The sequence below is a fragment of the Diabrotica virgifera genome, chromosome 8, assembly GCF_917563875.1.
Source record: "Diabrotica virgifera virgifera chromosome 8, PGI_DIABVI_V3a".
NCBI classification, from domain to species: Eukaryota; Metazoa; Arthropoda; class Insecta; order Coleoptera; family Chrysomelidae; genus Diabrotica; species Diabrotica virgifera.
Window position 1 is genome coordinate 187,594,837 of NC_065450.1, and position 20,464 is coordinate 187,615,300.

The 20,464-nt window shown below is 33.2% G+C and overlaps 1 protein-coding gene across 5 annotated transcripts in view; it reads left to right on the plus strand.

The window, feature by feature from the left end:
• The window catches only part of LOC126889419 (probable phospholipid-transporting ATPase IM), a 534,973-nt gene that overhangs the window by 323,004 nt on the left and 191,505 nt on the right, over nt 1–20,464 (plus strand). For 3 of the 5 annotated variants that reach the window (XM_050657712.1, XM_050657710.1, XM_050657711.1), the window contains exon 1: nt 11,902–12,503. The exons of the other annotated variants lie outside the window; for them this stretch is intronic. In XM_050657712.1, coding sequence (XP_050513669.1) covers nt 12,176–12,503 — 328 coding nt within the window. In that variant the 5' untranslated portion in view covers nt 11,902–12,175. Of the gene's footprint in view, nt 1–11,901; nt 12,504–20,464 lie in introns of those variants that run through there. 5 annotated transcript variants of the gene reach the window in all.

The window sequence follows — 20,464 nt, forward strand, 5'->3', positions numbered from 1 at the left end:
TAATAAAAAAGTTTCCCATATGTTTCCAACTTAAGTAGACACGCTGTATATTTATTCTCATCTTGCCAAGGCACGTCGAGGAATATATCGCTTGAACTATTTCGGGACTGTAAAACAGTAGGCACTTTCGGTTACTACTTTAAAACCAGAACTCAGAGGTCAAATTTCTTACCTTTAATACCATCTTTGGATTATGAGCTTTCATTCGACACCTTATTTGTCATTCTATCTGTTTTAATAACTGAGGAGTTAGATTCGCGGACAGACAGATGGACGGGCAGACAGGCATGAAACTGGAAGTATATATTTGTTCTCGTCTAGCTAAAACGCGTCGAATAATCTTTCGCTTGTACTATTTTGGCGACTTTAAAACAGTACTTCCGGTTGAAACTCTAAAACAGGAAGTCCTAGGTCAAATTTCTCATATTGGGCTATAGGCTTTCATTCTACACCGCATTTGTCATTCTATCTGGTTTAATGACGGAGGAGTTGTGTTTACAGACGGACCGTCAGACATGGATAATTCAACGTTTTCACATTTTTTCACAATGGCTGAAAACAAAAATGTTAAAGAAAAAAATAAAACCTATCCGGAAACTAGAGAGGAATTATTACTTTAAAAATTACCAAAATCAAAATAAGTACTGTATGTCTCTGGTGGAATGAACAGCAAGGGTTTGTATCGAAAATATCCAGCACATTGAAACGAAGAACGACAAGCGATAGACTACCCCAGCTAATTGAAACAACATTCGAAAATAATATTTCAGCCAACCAAGATAGCTATCGTTCACCCCAGCCTAGCTCAGTCTCTCGGGGTATGTGTTCGTCTTGTCCTAATCTTAGATATGAACTCTGAAAATTTAGAATGAAAGCAAACACAACAGCATTTTTAATCAATCATGTTCATTGTTCAATAAAGATATAATAAAATATGACTTATTAAATGCATTAACAAATATATTCAAATTCTTGCCAAAAACTAACAATTTGTAGATTATACATATGGCTTTTGGTATCTGGTTCGCTGGTAACTTCTTGATGTCGAATGGTACTGCTGTAGACTTCTTGTAGACCTGGGCAGATGTTCGGCCCTAGGCCCCTGCAGCTGGAGATGGTAGTCGTTGCAGTCTAGATGTCATGGTCTCATTGCTGTCAGCCTTAGTGTCATCGCCGGCGATAGGCTTTATGCTGGAGGCTCCTGAAGGGAGAAAGATTTGATTCCTTTCCAAAAACTAGAAGATAAACCGTGCATAAGTCAAACATCAAGAAGAAAACCCAAAAACGAGCCTTTGCCAAGTAATCGTAAAAAATAGTAATTGGCAAAGGAATAAAATAAAATTAATACTGACGGAATAGTTAAATAATTTGATTACTCACATGTATATATATATTATGTAAGTTAAAAAGATATATTTAAAACTAAAATATCACAACACATGCTTTGACATTGGAGGTTAGGTTAGATACGTAAAAATTATTATAAAAAGCTGTTAGATGTAGAAATGTAATTAAAATATGATATGTAATATTCTTACCCCAAGAGAGATGATTGTTGAAATAGAAATGTTTTAATTTTGAAGCTTCTTTGGCTTTTATACCGAAATTAATTTTCCACCACCATATTGAGAATTGAGAGAGGAAGTGTCACTGCCATGACAGTGGGACGTAGGAAGTGGCAGGCATGTTGCGTATTAAAAGACAGATATCTACAGAGTACGGATATACGGGGTACGTTCAGCATGTTCAGTTGATGATTTAAATGAAAAGAGTTATAGTAAATATAGGAGATAATAAAAGAGGGCGCTAACGAGTTTTTAACGAAAAAAAAACTGGTAAAACAAATACAGAAGATAATTATTAATGAAATATTAAAGAAAATAAAGTAAAATAATTATTTGAAAATAAAATATCAAAGATGTGACGTTTGCAACGTTACAACATATAATTTTACAATAGATCCAGAAAAATCAAATAAATATAAATGGTATTTTTTGTCTGGTAAAATTGTAAAAACTTTTATTAAAATACGAATAGCCTCGATATCCAAATTTGTAATATTTTAAGAAAATCCCAGATGGTCTGGAAAACAGTGGTGATACAGAATATCTTCCAGGAAACCAAATTTTCGTTGTTCTGAAAATGAGGCGGTTCTTGAGATTAATCATAGGTATATTTAATAAAGACTTTTTATTCATTTGGTATGTAAAACAAATAAGCATATAGTTACAGCACATTGAAGAATATAGAACAAAAGCAAAAAAGTTAAACCCTATTGGGATAACATCTGGCGAAGTCTAGCTAAAGCTACTCTTACTTAACCAAATGTTAATCCCCGACGCTTCTAATTAATCTAAAAATAAACCTAAACTAACTAATTAAAACGAAACCTAACTTAAAAAAAAGGTGGGGAAAAAAACTAAATATTAACCAAATACTCAAAAAAAAATATTTTTTTTCAAACTCATCATTGGGAAAAAAATTCTTTCAAAACAGCCCAACCAAAAATATGTCCATGAAGCTCAATGCACAACAAAATTGTTAAGCAATGTTATTGTTTATCAAAAAGATTTAAGATCGTAAAAAATGGCAAACATCGCGCAACGTTTATTTATTTAACAGCTATATACAAAAGAACTTCATTTACGACAAAATGCAAAAATTGCATACAAAAGCTGCACTCTTTACCTTTAAAATGCATTTTGATTTTTGTCGATAGGACACTCTGATCAAAAGATATAGAATTTTTACCGTCGAGTTGATACAAATTTTATTTAAAAAATGAATTTCCCTCGCGTAACTGACATTCATTTGGAACATCTGGAATATCTGTAAAAACAATATCGAGAAAGGAGTAAGACAGGGATGTGTCCTGTCATCTTTGCTGTTCAACGTTTACTCTGAGAAGATATTTAAGAACACTTTGAAAGGCACCTCGGATGGTATAATTATAAACGGGCAATGTATAAATAACCTGCGATACGCTGATGACTAGGTCATTCTGACAGATACTGCTGAAGCACTGCAACGCCTAATGGACTGAGTAAGGACAGCCTGTAGAGAATTTGGAATTAAATTTATTACAAAGAAGATAAAAGCGATGGTCATCATCAAGCACCAAAACAGAAGGGTGAAGGTTAATGTCGACGGAACAGATCTGAAAAGAGTAACAAGAATTACGTACCTTAGAAGTAATCTTGATGAAACTTGGGACCACTAACACGTCTGGAAAAGGAACGTACAGTGTTTTACAAAATGCAAAAAGTTCTATGCAACCGCCAGCTGGGTATCTAATTGAGAACTAAAATACTTAAATGCTATGTTTTATCCACCTTGCTGTATGGTGTTGAAGCCTGGACAATGACAGAAGCAACACAAAAAAGAATCCAAGTATTTGAACTATGGTGTTGCCGTAAAATGCTCAGAATATCCTACATGAGCCATACGAAAAATGAGGAAATCTTGCGGAGGATGAACAAGAGAGCTTATGCTTATAACAAAAGAACGCAAAACACAATATTTTGGTAATAAGAAATCAAAAGTATGAACTGCTCTAACTTATAATCGAAGGCAAAATCAATATCAAAAGGGGACCAGGAAAAAGACACAACTCTTTGCTTAAAAACGTACGACAATGAACGAATGTGACCTCCATAGAACTACTCAGGGCGGCTGCAAATAAGATTAAATGAGCAAATGTAATGGCCAACGTCCTTAAGGATAAGGCCCCCGGCGCAAATTGAACCTAAGCGAGACACAACCTGTACCGGTGGGACGGGTGACCCGTGCATTAATTTTTCTAGCGCGCCGCATATTGAACACAACCCAACCCAACAGTTGGCTATCGACGTGACGAATAGAGATGGGCAAAATCAGTGCGGACATGTAACGGTTACTTTTGATACCGGTTCTCAGTGGTACTGAGTACAAATACTGATTACAAAATACTGATGTATCTGATCCTTGCACTGAATTGAGTAGGCAACTTAAAATCGGTATTTCCGTACTTGTAACTAGTAATGTTTTAAAAATATCTTACACGTTCCTAGTAGTCGTAGCGGTATGACTTTCGAAAACATCGAATTTGATCATAAGCGGGTGCATAAAAAGATATCTTACACTGAGTATTTTATTTCTGCACATAATACCTACATATTTAAAATAATCTCTCCCCTACTGCTCGATCATAACTAGTATTCATCAATTTACTGCTCGGATCACGATCATTTACAATTACTGCAGGATCGCAATCATTTACAATTACTGCAGGTCATAATTCATAATCCCTCCGCTACTGATCTGTCATAAAAAATAACACTATCTGCATATTTCCTTTTTAATTTTTAAGCATAAACAAAAATGTAATATGTAATAAACAAAAATGTAATATGCCGACAAGTTGAATTTGAGGGTAATACGATATTTTTATCGATCACGGTTTTAAGTAACATGAATCATTTTTCACCTTATTTTTCTAATACATAATGTGTTTTTGTAAAGGCATAACTTTGATTATTAATTTCGTATCGCCGCTTATTTAGTCTATCAAAAGTTATCAGAATTTAATGACAAAGACAACGCAGTTTTCACTCGGGGTGTTGACTATGGTAATATTTTTATTTATCATAATAAATTGTACTTAGGTACCATCCGTATTCATTTCAGATACGTCCATCTCGCAAACAAAAACAAGTAAAAATAAACATCTGGCGGTGAGTCACGCGTCCCATGACCCAAGAAAACTGTACGCCGATGACAAACGTCCCTAAGCGAGACCTGCGAACGAATGCACTGATAGTAGGATGCGCAAAACTGTCTAGGCAGTTCGCCGGTGCAGGTTGTGTCTCGCTTAGGATCAATTTGCACCGGGCCTAAGGCACCGTAAGAAGAAGAACTGACATTCAAAATCGCCAGTCGCTTCAAGCGTTGTTAATTTTTGTCCAAAATTATCTCAGCTACATTGTTTCTACGGCGTACAGATTCCTGGTAAATCGATGTTTCGCCCCCCCACCCTCCCACCTCCTATAAATGGGTGTTTTAGGGGAAGCCCGGTGGTAGAAGCGGCAAACTTTTTTGCATCTTTTATGGGGTTCACTATCAGCTTGTTCGTATGATTTTTAGAGGTTCAGTGGCATTTTAGTCACTGACGACTGGACTAATAGTGTATTTTGTAAACTTTTTTGTATGGTATACAAAAATTCGTTAATAACGAACAAACTTTTTAACCAAGGCGACGGAGAATAAAAATTCGTTAAAACATTGTGATAATTGCTTAAATTATAAAAAAAAACCTATTTTTGTAAATTACATATTGCCAATTTACATAATAATAATAATTGTGGTCATGCAAAAAGGATGAAGGATGAATTAAGAATCTTCAAATAAATAGATATTTTTTTCGCTTGGCAACACTGTGAAGCGGGAATTAAAATGCTAACTTCAGTAGCGGTGCCAAAGCGGGGATTTGGGTGTAAAATATTGTATGTGATCAATCATTGTGTTTTCAACGTTCACAAACGGTAATATATTCTATTCTAGGTAGGTACCTACTCATGTTCTTGCATTAATACCAGTTGATCATCCACAAAACATAGTGTATAGAGCAAGTTGTTTTGTATTAATCAAATTCCCATAGTTTTCTAGCGGTTTCACTTTTATAATGGTGTTTCCGTATAACTCTTGCATATAATTTATTAGCGTAACACTAATGTTAGTCAACGGCGTAACCAGGATGATCCTAAGGGGGGGTTATAACTACTGGGTTTCTAGGAGGTATTGAATACCGCCAATTTAAGTTCAACGTACATCCCAATGGGGGGGGGGTTATAACTCCCAAAACCCCCCTCTGGTTACGCCACTGGTGTTCGTACCTACTTTCTTGGACTTTTCCCATAGTTTTGTTTGAGGAAGACTATCACACGCTTTCTTATGATTGACAAATAAAATGTCTATTTCTTGATTTAATGACCCTTTCTTTTACACTGCTTGGGTAATAATAAAAAGGTGATCGACAGGTTGATCTTCCTGCTCTAAAATCTTCGTGTTCTTCCGCTTCCATGTCCCTATATTCTGCTTCAGTTTTATTTTTCAAAGCTTTACCTTATATTCTTCTGATCGTACTTGATACTGCAATTCCTCTACAATTCTGACAATCTTTGGTTCCTTTTTTATGAATGGTTAATAAATATGACAATTTCCATTGTAATTTATGATTCGGGAGAGCTTCTAGTAGCATTTAACGTGTCTTGGTTTGTTTATTTCTACTGCATCTTGAATATAAATTTAGTATAGACAACTTCTAACATCCATTGCGATATAAAAGGCAACCTAGTCACTGTGGCTTCTGGTTACATTTTGAATTTAAGGACTGTCTCTTCAACAGACATTTAGGATAAACTACAATTTATATATCAAGTAGATTAACTATTTATTGGTGTATATAATATAATTTAAAGCAATACAGTTATCATTTTGATAATTGATAATTTTTTATTTTTCATTAAAATTATTTGTAATTTGTATATTTTAATATAAAATGTGAAACTTGTACCCAGTAAATGTTGTTCTGCCGCTGATATTTCTATTCCTTTTCGGCAAGTTCACGGCAAATGTTGACAGAGGCATCTAACGATGGCTAAAGTAAATCACGGTCGCGGTAAAGCAGGAAATTCTAACGGACATTCGATTTGACGAGTGCGGCGCAACTCATCGAACGACATTTCGTATACAGCCACGTCATCGAAAGCCCCAACTCATCAAGATTTTATATAGGTACATTCACAATTCACATTAACACCGGATTTGCTTGACTGACAGTATACCGTTTTTCTTCTAAATTTACTATTATAAAATGGTTTAAAACCCAATCACATTTTAAACTATACTTTTTATAAATCAATAATTAAATAAAATTAATAATTTAAACCAGTGGCGTCTGGTCTGTAAGTGAAGGGGGAGGTCATATCCGGTGGTTCAAGATTTTTTTGGAAAAACAAGACCAACAAATCCCATTTTAAATAATTTCTTATTCCATCATCTGTATTGGTTTCTTAAAACTTATTTTGCAATATGTTGTTTAATGTTGTTCTGAAGCTATTTTCTTGTGGCATTTTTACAATTTTAACTATTTATAATGGGAAATAAGCCACAATATTATTAAAAAATGATTTTTATTAACGTTTCGACGCCCAAATCGGGTGCCGTTGTCAAAATACAAAATACTATTTATATAAATAGTATTTTGTACTATTCGGGCGTCGAAACGGTAATAAAAATCATTTTTTAATAATATTGTGGCTTATTTCCCATTATAAATAGTTAAAAATGTTGTTTAAATTTAAGCGGATCTTTATTTGACAAGTAAATATGAAATAAGTAAAACAAACAAGTCTTCATTACTAATTGTCAAATAAATCAGATAAATAGTATGATATAATATGTAATTATAACAGCCAGAATATCAACAAACTACTTAAACTCAAAACCTAAAATAAATAAAAACTTACATTTTTATGCGGATTTAAAAAGTAAATCGATTCTTCTGGCCTTAGATTTTGCGAAATGATCGATCACTTGCTCGTTGAAATTTGTGATCGTTCGAATACCTACCGCTCAACAACGAAAACGATACCTACGGTCAATGACCACGATTTAGTACCAACTTGCATATAAGTGCGTATTTTCGTGAACGTTCGGATTCAAAGTGCTGTATTCTCACAGTGAGGTCAAATAAATTTCTTGACCATCGTGAATGTTCGTATTTAGCTGTTTAAGAGTAATATTGCGGTAGTTTCAGTCAAAGATAAATTTGGCTATTCGGTACCGTCAAACAGCTTGTATTTCATGTTTATTTAGCGGTAATCTTTTGGCGGCATCTTTGTCGCTATATTTTACAACAACAAAATGACTGAAAAGTCAATACAATAAAAGCAAAATTTAACTTTGAACGATACTATTGTATTCCGAACATTTTTAATACAGAAAATTTTCTTTTTTAAGGAAATAATTACATTATAATCGTTTGATTGTACAATTATTACAGGGAGGTCATTGACCAATCGACCTAAAGGGATAACCGCCACTGATTTAAACTAAATTACAATAAATATGCAAATGCACTTTTGTTTCAGCGCTGTCCCTTTTACAACGCTTTTACATACTTATATTAACAGATACCATAGGCTCCCGTACACATGGGCAGGGGTGGCCGTGGCCCCCTAGCTTTTCGGGTGCTTTAAACTATATTATATTGTCATCCAAAGTATACAAAATGTACCTAATGTGCAACATCTTCACGTCTGCCCCCCCCCCTAAAAGTTTTTATATGGGCGCCCATGACCATGACAGGTACACTTCGCGTCATAAAAAACTGGTATGATTATTAGGGAACGTTCAAGTATTACGTAACGCGATTTTTGGAGATTTTTGACCCCCCTCTCCCCCTACGTACCGCACTGTAATGGGCGTAATTGTCAGAAGTGACTGGAAATTACTACACAACCAACGCACCTGCTCATTTCCAATATTATTAATAGTAAACAGACATAAAAATAACATAAACCTGACGCCAATCAATAATTATTTATTTACACCAGTATAATGTATTGATAACAAATGAGAAAATTATTTATTGTACAAAATAAAAATATTTTGTAGAAATAAACTCTACAAAATTTTATGAGATTAGTAGACACTCTCACTATTTCTAATAATTCTTCTCTTTTTAATGAAAGATTAAGTTGATTTTAGCAGTTAATAGTGTAAGGTAGGAATTTTTGTGTTGTATGTTTCCTATTCTGAATGTGTCAAAAAAAATCTCGCGAGAGCGAATGCAGTATACCTGTCTAAAAACTTTATACATTAATGAACGTTATTTTTTGTATTTAGATTTAGTGCAAATCCATTATCTGTGATAGTAACAACGCCGTGATTCACGAGCCATTGTGTCCAGTCTGAACACAGGTTTACACTGGGAAAAAAAAGTTTACCAGTTTTTTATGACGCGAAGTGTACATAAAAAAGAATGTGTGTACTTTGTACGCACGTTAGAAGTTATACTTCTATTATATGATTTCAACGAAATCAAAAATCAATTATCTACTTTAGACAGTTTTTTGTATTGTATTTAAATATTAAACTAATTTTAGAAAGAACTAAAAGAATACCAAAAATTAAAAAAAATATGAATTGTCCGGATTTGAACGCGGGACCTCTCGATCTGTAGGCGAATGCTCTACCGATGAGCTACCACCGTTCTATTTACATACGATCATTTCTCGGACATAATTACAATTACGGTGACAAATAGATCAATTATTAATAAATAATAAACATTCTCAATAATACTTATTATCTTACTTCCGAGAAAGACAAATTCAAAGACACAAAAGTTATAATAAATACCTATATTTACTAATAAAACCACTAATATATTCTTTTCACGCACATCTTATTTGCACTACATAACTTTTAGCGACTAACACCATACTGTATGTGTGCGCATGCGCGCAGAATAATAAAAATTCACTCTTAATCGCGCCTAAAGAAGTATAACTTCAAAAATTAAATTCTGTGTTTGACTTTTCTAGATTGTTTAGCAAAAATACTTAAAAATTGTAAGAATAAAAATAAACCTAGGGCAAGATTCAATGTTATTTTTAAGCAGAGGCTACAAATATTTTGATCGTGTCTATTAATATGTCCTAATTATTTATTTGTTTATTAAAATAATTTTATTGATTTTCAACGAAACCATTTCGTTTATAAATTCGCAAAAGTTTTGTGTGTTATTGCGTTGCCGCTCCTGCAATACACATATCAGATTTATCGATGGATTCTTATGTAGTTTTTTCTTCTGAATCCAAATCTGAAAACGGCATTTCGATATTTCTAACCGTTTTCGAGATTATCGAACTCAAAGTCTAAAATGTGACGTCACAATCGTTTTATTTTCTTCCGACACACTACACGTTCAGCTGAAATCGTTGCTATTAAGTAGGCTAGTTTTTTAATTTCGATTTGTTAAGCAAAGCATAGGTTATTTACATTTGAGTTTGACACTTCGTGAATGTCAAACTAAATTTTAAATTAAGTATAGGGCTTTTCATCGACTGTCATTTGTTTCGAGCTTCTGTCATGTGTCACATTAATATATCTACGTCATACGTCTTTGGTTTGTATCATTGGTTATATCAATAACGTATGACGTAGATATATTAATATTATGTGACACATGACAGAAGCTCGAAACAAATGACTGTGAATGAAAAGCCCTATTAATAAAACATCAATGACATTTGATAGTGAATTTAATTATTATATAAAATAAATGAGATGTTCAAAAATACAATTTGAGTATATTTTAAAAGCAATAATTTATTAACGGCTTTAAATGGTTTATACGAGTATACGGCCTCCCCTTTATGATAAATGGACTGTTCCATTTGCTATGAAATTAAAATATAGTCGGTTCGCTAAACTCGACACAACTGGCTAGAGATTTTAGTAGGTATTTTTTTTTGTTTTTTGCTAATTTTGCCAAAATTGTCAAAATTACTAATTACTTAGTAATTATTAACTAATTAGTAATCTTTTTTTTGCCAAATTGGCAAAATTATTGACTAAAATCACTAGCCGGTTGTGTCTGAGTTTAGCGAACCGATAGTATATGAAATAATATTGTTTGGTATAAAAAATTTTGGTCTGATATGTGCAATTACATCCTTCTAACGGAAAAAAATTTGAAGATTTTTCTCAAATTATGGATACCAACAACATTTTCATTTATAACTCTTTTATTTTTAATTTGACGAAGAAAAGTAATTCTTCATAAAAAGCTCTTCATGTTCTAAGATTTATGATGCAACCATCATATATAAAATTGTATTAATTTTATACGAGGTATATAAAAAATATGAATTTCGATCAATAGTAAACTACCTTTATAGTTCATAACATTTATAATAAATTAAAATGGTATAATTGCACATTAAAACATAATTATTAATTCTAAACTAGGTACTTTTCATAATAGCAATTTTCCATATTATGAATTAAAATACGTAAATAAACAAAGTTTTCGTTATGATAATGCTCGCATTTTCAGCTTGTTAGAAATGAAGTCTTCCTTTACTTGTAATGTAGTTATGTTATTTGTTTCATCATCATTCTCTTTGCCTTATCCCTATGGCTATGCGGGGTCGCCTTCCCTAATTACATTTCTCCACACAATTCTATTTTGGGTCATATCAATGTTAATCCCCTTTATGTCCATTACCAACATGTCCTGCCTTATCGTCTCCCCCAGGTCTTCTTTGTTTATTAATCTTAAATAATAGTTAAATTAAATGAGGATGCCTAGGTAGTATGAATGCAACAAACTAGTTTTACAAATACCTTTATAAAAATAAATTATTTGAAATATGAAATCAGTGTTTTTATAAAGAAAAACAAATACCTACTGCACATTATTTGTACTATGCAGCTACAGCATCAGATCGGATTTCAATAACGTATTTCGCCAATTTTGCCTGTTTTTGTTTTGAGTTTAAATACTCTACTCTAGAAGAGTCTAGCAAATTTTAACATGTTCTAATAGAAGAGTCTATTATAGACGCTATAAATACATAATATCATTGTATAACTAGACCATATATACCATATGTGTATGTAAATAAACAATAAACAATGATAATATTTATGTTCTATATTTTTTTAACGTATGCGTTGAGTTGGTGTGTGTATATGATTAGGGTCGTATACGATTTGGTGCATGCGTTTTGGGTGTAGAGGGAGTGGGAATTCGATGAGTTGGGTAAACGGACATTCGGTTTGACAGGTAAAATTACTTTATTACCGGTATCCCACAGACTATTTTCTGTCGTAATCTGACAAAACAAAACGATTAAAAAAATTGACACATTAGTGCAAAGATGATCGAATATGTAGTGTGAATTCGTAGTTCTATTAAACAAATATTATGCAGTAGTGAAGTTTAAGTGATATAAAGCACTAACAGGAATGTCTAAAATGCATTAGTTAAGGCTAGCTAGTTAAATCAATCAATCATTTTCCAAGGCAGCTACTTAAAATGTCCAAATTGTGTGTATTTTTAATACATCACGACCATAATATATTCATACTTGCGAAATGATTTAAGTAAATAGTCTAAGTCGAAATGGATTATGAACTAGAGGTCTTCGAAGTATACGACGACAGTGACCAACAGACCTCGAAAAGGCATTCAAAACACACCAGAAAAAAGTGCAAGCAAAAACAGAAGGCGTCAGTACTAGGACTGGAAAATACTGACAATGATATAAGTAAATCTAAGAATAGTGTAGTGGGAAGTGATCGGAGGCATTTGAGCCTTAGAGAGTCGATATTAAGTGTTTTTACAAAACTTGTTGTTTGGAGGGACCAGAAAAGATACCAGAGCACTGTTCCTGAAAAAATTGATTCACCACATTCTTCCAAAGACTTCCGGAAAGGCTATATACCTTGTGGTAAGTAATGAGAGCATGTTTCAATATAAACAATTATTTGTCAATTTTTCTCATTGGTCTGAAAATAGAAATGGAATTTTACAGTCAGTGGTCTAGGTATAACCTAAATTTAAATTAACTATGTTGTTTACACAAAATTTAAATTGTTTTTAATGACAATAAATTTTGGCTACTAAATAAAATAATTAAATGAAAAGTTTTATTATTCATAAATATTTTTGGCCTGAGAGGCAAACTGCGCTGTCATTTCTTGGAGCAACTGTTCAGTAGACCACTTTGAATGTTATAAAAATCTGATATGGCATAATTGTTTGAAAAACAATGCGACCATATTTTAATGATAATATGTAGCCAAATTTGTATAATCCAACCAATAAAATAAGTAGAGTAAAGGAACAACACCAAGTCCACATAATGTAGTTTACCTCTGAGGTCCATATTTAGAATAAAAATAATTATGTGATTTATTTTAAAATACTTATTAAATTACTTAAAAAAACCTGAAGTATAGCCTCATTTTTGTAAATTGGAAAAAAATGGTGAAAGTATCACTATCTTAACACATCTATCTGTATCTGTATTGACAAGCTCGTAACATTAATGTACACTTGTAGTGTTTCGCTTAGAACGCTGGTATAGTTTTGGTGCACGACGAAATAATTTAAAATATTGGCCACGAGAGTGTTAATCTTATTTTTCATTGTCAGCTTCTTTTAATAACATTATCACTGTTCTGATCATATCTATTATTCTGATCCTTCCTAAACTTTACTGATCAAACCACCACAGTATTATTCGTTGAAACCACTATAGACTACTCAAGGCCAGTTCTAAGTTGTTGAGCCCCCCGGTAAAACAAAATATGGTGGCTTTTCATACAATAATATACAAATTTACTGCAATTTCAAAAAAGTAAAAAGGCAAAAAAATCAAAATTTCACAATAAAGAACTGTGTACAGTTCCTTCTTTCTGTGAGTCATTAATTTTGAGGTTATATACGATAGTGACCAACATATAGGAAGTATAAGATGACAGTGACCAACAGACCTCCAAAGGCCATTCTAAACACACCAGAAAAAAGTCATTCAGAAACAAAAGGTGTCAGTATTGGGACTGGAAAATACTGACAGTGATATAAGTAAATCTAAGAGTAGTGTACTGAGAAGTGATCAGAGGCATTTGAGCCTTAGGGAGTCGATATTAAGTGTTTTACAAAACTTGTTGTTGGGAGGGACCAGAGAAGGTACCTGACCACTGTTCCTGAAAAAATTGATTCACCACATTCTTCCAAAGACTTCCGGAAAGGCTATATACCTTGTGGTAAGTAATGAGAGCATGTTTGAATATAAACAATTATTTGTCAATGTTTCTCATACATACATACATAATCGATTGCCTCTTTTACCATTAGGTGTCGAGGATTTCTCCTTTATATAATCTTATTCTTCTACGGCACTACAGCCCAAATTGAGCCTTGGCCTCCTTTATTTTTTGCCTTCACTGTTGCTTGTCTGTGGCTGCTCTTCTCCATACACGGACTCCTAAAATGGCTTCTGCGTCGCTGTTTACTGTGTCTTCCCAGCGCTTTCTTGGCTTTCCAACCGGTCTCCTTCCCTGCATTCTAGCATTCAGTGCTCTTTTTGGTAGCCTATCCTCTCCCATTCTTATCTCATGTCCGGCCCATTGCAATCTTTGTATTCTAATGAAGTCTGACAGGGGTGCTTCCTTATAAAGTTGATAAAGTTCGTTGTTGTATCGACTTCTGAAGATTCCGTTTTCCCTCACAGATCCTACTATTCTCCTCAGTACTTTCCTTTCGAATGTGTCAAGTTTGTTTTTGGATGTTTCTTTCAGGACCCAGGCTTCACTGCCATAGCATGTTATTGGCCGAATTAAAGTTTTATAGATTTTCATCTTTGTATTTCGGTGGACACTTTTAGAGCGAAATATATGGGAGAGGACAAAATAAGCTCTGTTTGCCTGCATTATTCTCTTCCGTATTTCTCCATCTTCTGATCCGTCGGCATATATTTGTACTCCCAGGTATGTAAACTTTCCAACTGTTTCAAAGTCATCTTCATGTATAATGTTTTTGGGACTATATTCTTCTCATCTGAGTCATTATTTTTGTTTTTTTTTTGTGTTAATTTCCATACCTAGCATTTTTGTTTGTGCTTTTAACTCTGTGTATGTTTCCTGTGCTCCTGTTGATGTTCTACTCAATATTAATATCATCAGCATAAGCGACCAGTTGAACCGTTCAGTTGGTCAGTAGGTTTCCTTTATATAATACTCTCTGCTAATTTACGCCACTTCTTCCTATCTGCTGCTAAAACTTTTGCTTCTTGCCACGATGTTCCTCTTTTCTTAAGTATTTCGTTTACACTAGTGTTGCAGCTTTTCCTTGGTCTGCCCCTCGTGCTTTTACCCATTGCTTTGGCCTCCCATCTCATTTTCACTTGTCTGTCATCACTCATTCTTATCATGTGTCCAGTCCATTTTAACTTCTTTTCTTCAACCTTTTCGTTGAGCGATTTTACCTGTAATTCATCTCTTATATCTTCGTTTCTTCTTTTGTCTAATCTTCTTGCTCCCACCACTTTTCTTAAGTATCTCATTTCTGTAGCTTGTAATCTTTTTCTTTGTCTGTCATTAAGTACCCAGTTTTCTGCGCCATATATTGTAATTGGCATATATATGGTTTTATATACTGTCATTTTGGTTTTTCTTGATATTTCTTTTTTGTTTAGGAAATTTTTATACAGTGAATAATAAGTTATCGTTGCCAATTTTATTCTGTTTCCGATTTCATCTTCTTGTGTAGTTTTGTTGTTTAACATTATTCCCAAATACTTAAAGAGGTCTACTTGCTCGATTTTTTGCCCTTCGATTTCAATATTTACAGTTGCTCCTTTGTTGGCTATTGTCATTACTTTAGTTTTCTCTATAGATATTTATTATTAAGTTGTAGTTTTTTAGTTCTTCAGCCCAGATTCTTATGTTATCTGCGAAAGTTCTTGCAACTAATACAATTTATAGTCTCATTAAAGTCAATGTTTCTCATTGGTGTGAAAATAGAAATGGAAAATGGAATTTTAGTCAGTGGTCTATAACCTAAGTTTAAATTATGTTTACACCAAATTTCAATTATTTTTTAATGATAATAAATTTTGGCTACTAAATAAAATATTAAATGAGAAGTGTTGTTAATTATTAGCCATATTTATAATAAATAATTATATGAACTATTTTAACACTTTAATCACAGTGAGACATCAAAGCAATGTTTCACTGTCCGGTAAACTTAGGCCAGCGTGACACCAATAGATGTCCCATGTCAAACAGAAAATAAGATGTCATGGCTCACTGGAATGTCACACGATAGTGATAAGTTTATGGGAATCAATAAATATATATTATAGATACATCTAATATGAACTGGTCTGGAATATTTAGATACATTCAGTATGTCTAGTCAACTAATTGTCATCAATAAGGAGATACTGTATTTAAAAAATAAAATGGATAGATAGTAAACAAAACATTTACATATTAGCATAAACTTGTTTACAAAAATAAACATATACAGTGGAACCCCGTTAACTCGGATTAATTGGGACCGCGGCCGATCCGGGTTATCGAAAATCCGGGTTAGCCGGAGAAAATGGTAAAAATTAATAAAATATGGTATGCTTACAGATAAACTCCGTTATAATTGTCACACAGACACTGGTAAACCACGTTCGCATTCCACACAAAACCACACATACAAAGCGTCGTCAAAAGTCTCATTCTTAGCTTTATTAGCTTTGCACCGATTAAACTGTCTTTTGTTATCATTTTGAAAAAAAAAATTCTTCGATTTTAGTTCTATTTTTCTTCCAATCCGATAATACTGTAGATGTACCGACACCATAATATAATGCTGCAAGATTCACCTTTATCAATTCTACTTAATGCTTCTAGTTTCTTTTCCATTGTCACTACAACATTTTTACGTTTTGTTGCCCTTATAGACAAAAGACACACAAACACAAAATCTGAATAAATTTACGAACGATTACAAAACGGAAGCGAACAATAATACGACTTTACTACACATAATACCGTCTCTGATGTTATGTTATTTAATAAAAGTGATGACTAGGAACCATTGTTAAAAAAAGAATTTTAATAGTCTTTTCTAAACAATGCTAACACAGACAGTTTCAAAAAAATGAAGGATAATACAGGTGCATGTTGTTTTCGACAATGAATGTGGTGTACCATGAGTCATTTTTACTATGTTATATGTAGTTCAATCCGGTTCCATTATCTCTCAAATATTATATTACATAGAGTTGGTACAAAACCTCGTGAACCTTGAAAATGCGTATGTATAAACGAAATAAAATGAAGCCAAAAACATACGACTATTTTATTTGCTGCGAATTGCGCGACAGGGTCCCATCTGCACCCTGATTGCCCTGATATTTTCAGTAATGTCGGATTCATCAATCGTTTCGTTCGTATATTGACGTCACCAAATGAATGAATTAGGTTTACGAGATTTTGTAACAGCAATACATTTTTATTGTTGAAATGTTTGTCTGATAAAAATCGGTCCGGGTTAGCCGGAGTTCCGGGTTATCGGGGGCCGACTTATCGGGGTTCCACTGTATATACCTACTTTTCTCTGTCTCACTGACAATGTCTCACCATCTCTGCAGACCGATTTTTTCGGAAAGACTGCTACACATTAACATGATGTCACGAGAAAAATGATAAAAAATACCTAAAATTTTGAAATAGAACTGAAATATATGTCAGAAATTGGCCATTATGGCCGGTTTCACCAACGAAAAATAGTAGTTAATTCTATTAATAAAGTTATTCGACCAATAAGCTGATATTTCTACATTTTACTAATGTCAATTAAGACTTATTTTATTACTTCATCAAATAAATACTTACTCTTCGAATAAATGGGCAAGTTAATCTCGCTGTAAATATCTATAAGAAAGTAAATTCGTCAGTTTAACTTTAAACTATCAAAATTATATTGAAACAAAATAAAAATATAAACGTCTAATAAATTTTATTCGTCAAATAACCAGGGGCGGTTTCTCCATTGGTTCACTTGTGCAGTGAACACCCAATAAAAGTTAATTAAAATACAGTTTTTTGAAATCTCATAAATATTAAAATATTTCTATTAATCTTATAGAATCATTAAATTAAAATATAACTTTATTTAGTAATCATATTTATTTGCTCTACGCCGCGCCGCTGGATGCACGTGACAAGTGCAGATACTTGTGCTCTGGTGCAGAATTCAAATTGAACCAGCCAGTATTAACCTACGCCTGTATTAGAAAGAGAAATCTTAAAATCGGTGAAAGAGCATTTCGCCTATCTAAAATAGTAAGAATTTGTGCAGTGCACCCAGAGACCAGTGGTGCGTTTCGGCGGAGGACGTTCTCTGGTTTCGGTTCACAGTTTGGAATTTTCTGTTGTGGGTTCTAGTTAAATACAGTTAAATCTTAAATACAATATTAATAGTTTTATGATGGAGCCTTATTCAGTGGATTTTATAAAGGAAAATGCAAATAGTTTTGAAAATCAACTTCTTATAAAAAATAATGGTCCACCTCGGCCGGAGATAAACTTGGTACAAGAATGTGCTATAAAAAACAAAAAGTTTAAACGTTGCTTTAAACGTGTGATAGACTACATTCTTTGTTTTGTTTTCCATGTTTAGTACTTTCGAAAAATGAAACTATTTCTTCAGAGTGGACAAAAACGGGCGTTCGGGATTTATCTCATTTATCGACAAAAATTAAAAATCACGGATCTTCCCAAATTCATTTAAAAAATGAAATGCAACTCTCAGATATTGGCAATATTGATGTTCGCCAATTATTAGATTCTGGGTATAGGAAATCAATATAAAATAGACTTTAACGACCAAGTTAAAAAAATCGTTACATTTTATCCGGTCTTATCGATTGTGTAAAATTTTGTAATTAATCATAATTAAGAGTTGGCGCAATGATACGAAATGACCGTTAAATTGAGACGAATCTATTTATGTAAGTTTTATTGAATTTGAGTTATATATTCCATAAGATGTGTGCGGTGTCCTTTAGACAAAAAAAGGCGAGGTCCCAAAATCCCCCACCGTGTCTATAATTACATTCCTTAATTGAACACCCATTTTAAATTACCACGAGCCGCCACTGCAAATAACTACTCATTGATTTATTTGCTGTTTTATTAAAACTGTTGTTGATTGAGTCTGACTAAGTGACAACTGCCCAAGCAAAAAAAATACTACATCTTAATGTGTATTCCTGTCTAGTACTTAAAAAATGTTTATTATTCAGGATAATTTTTAGTTATGTAATTAACATAAAATAAATATTTCGGTAATTAGCACTTGTTAAACACAATAAAAACTTAATCACACAAATTGTTTATACATGCTTTATAATGTAGTTATAAAGATAAGGGATGTTGCAATTTTATTTATATTTTAAAGTGCAACATAATAACTATGAAAAGTGAACACAGATATTTATTAGGTGGGATTAAACGACAAAGAATTTCCATGAAAATAACATTAATTGCCTTTTGACCTTTAGATTTCCAATGCGGAAATCTTTTTCAAAAAATTATGAAAATAATCTTTAATCTGTTTATGATTGGTGGTAGAAGAGAATACAAATTATACAATTTACTTACTTGACCTCTGTCTTATAGGCACCAGCCATGTTTACACTTTTGAAGATAAAATTTCCAGGAGGTGTTGTCCCCTCAAATGATATCAAATTCAGTGTCTTGTACCTACACAGTACTGAAGACTTTCTGGGACATATAACGGTAATATAACACATTATAAATTATTATATTACGAAAAAGCGATAGAGACAAGATGTGACACAGCAGAAAGCAAGAGGATACTGAGAACATCAGAAATGAGAATGTTGAGGTCTATAACTGGGAAAACGCTGAGAGACAGAATACCAAACGACAGACTAAGAGATCTCTGTAACATACAAGACATAGTACAATGGGGAAGACAGAGAAGCCGAGAGTGAAATCAGCATGTGACGAGAATGGACAGCAAGAGAATAGCCCGTATAGCCAGAGATTCAAAGCCAACAGGCAAGAGACCATTAGGAAGGCCCTTTAAAAGGTAACGAGATAGCTGGGAGTCAACATCACAGTTACAAAATTGGCTAAGAACAGTTCAAGAGGCCTAATATAAGAAGAAGAAGAATATACATATTTCGAAAATCTTGTATACAATTTTATACAGTGTAGCAAAATAAAGAAACGATCAAAATTTGAATATTATTGAAACAACTTACAGGGGTAAATCAATAATTTGTTGATGAACCTCGGTGGGCAACACAACTCTTAAATGTGTCTGGGCTCGCTTCTGATTAGGTGGTCAATATCCCTTCTAGGGCATCTCATTCCATGCCCTAATTAAATCCTTCTGAATAGCTCCGAAAGTTTGAGGAGGATGGTCTAAATTAAGAAGTCTCTGACCCATCATGTTTCACACATGCTCTATTGGGCATAAATCTGGTGATCTTGGGGAACAGAGCAAGAAATTAACTCCATCCTGTTCAAAGAAGTCCATAGTCACTCTCACACTAACCTACTGACAAAGTGAAAGCCAGAATCGAAGAAAATCACAACCACTTTTAGAAGAACTCCATTCAATTGAAGGAGAAATGGTATGTAGAAGTACAATTATTCCCGGATACACCATGGTTTAAAAAATTTCCATACATTAATAGAAGACCCTTAACGAATATATTAAGAATGCGAACAGTACATGGTATATTTGGAACTCATTTACATCGGATCAACATTAAAACACATCCATACTGCGAGTATGTACAGGAAGAAGATTTAGATCACATTTTTCTTCATTGTTCGATTAATAAAAACAATTAATGGGATATAC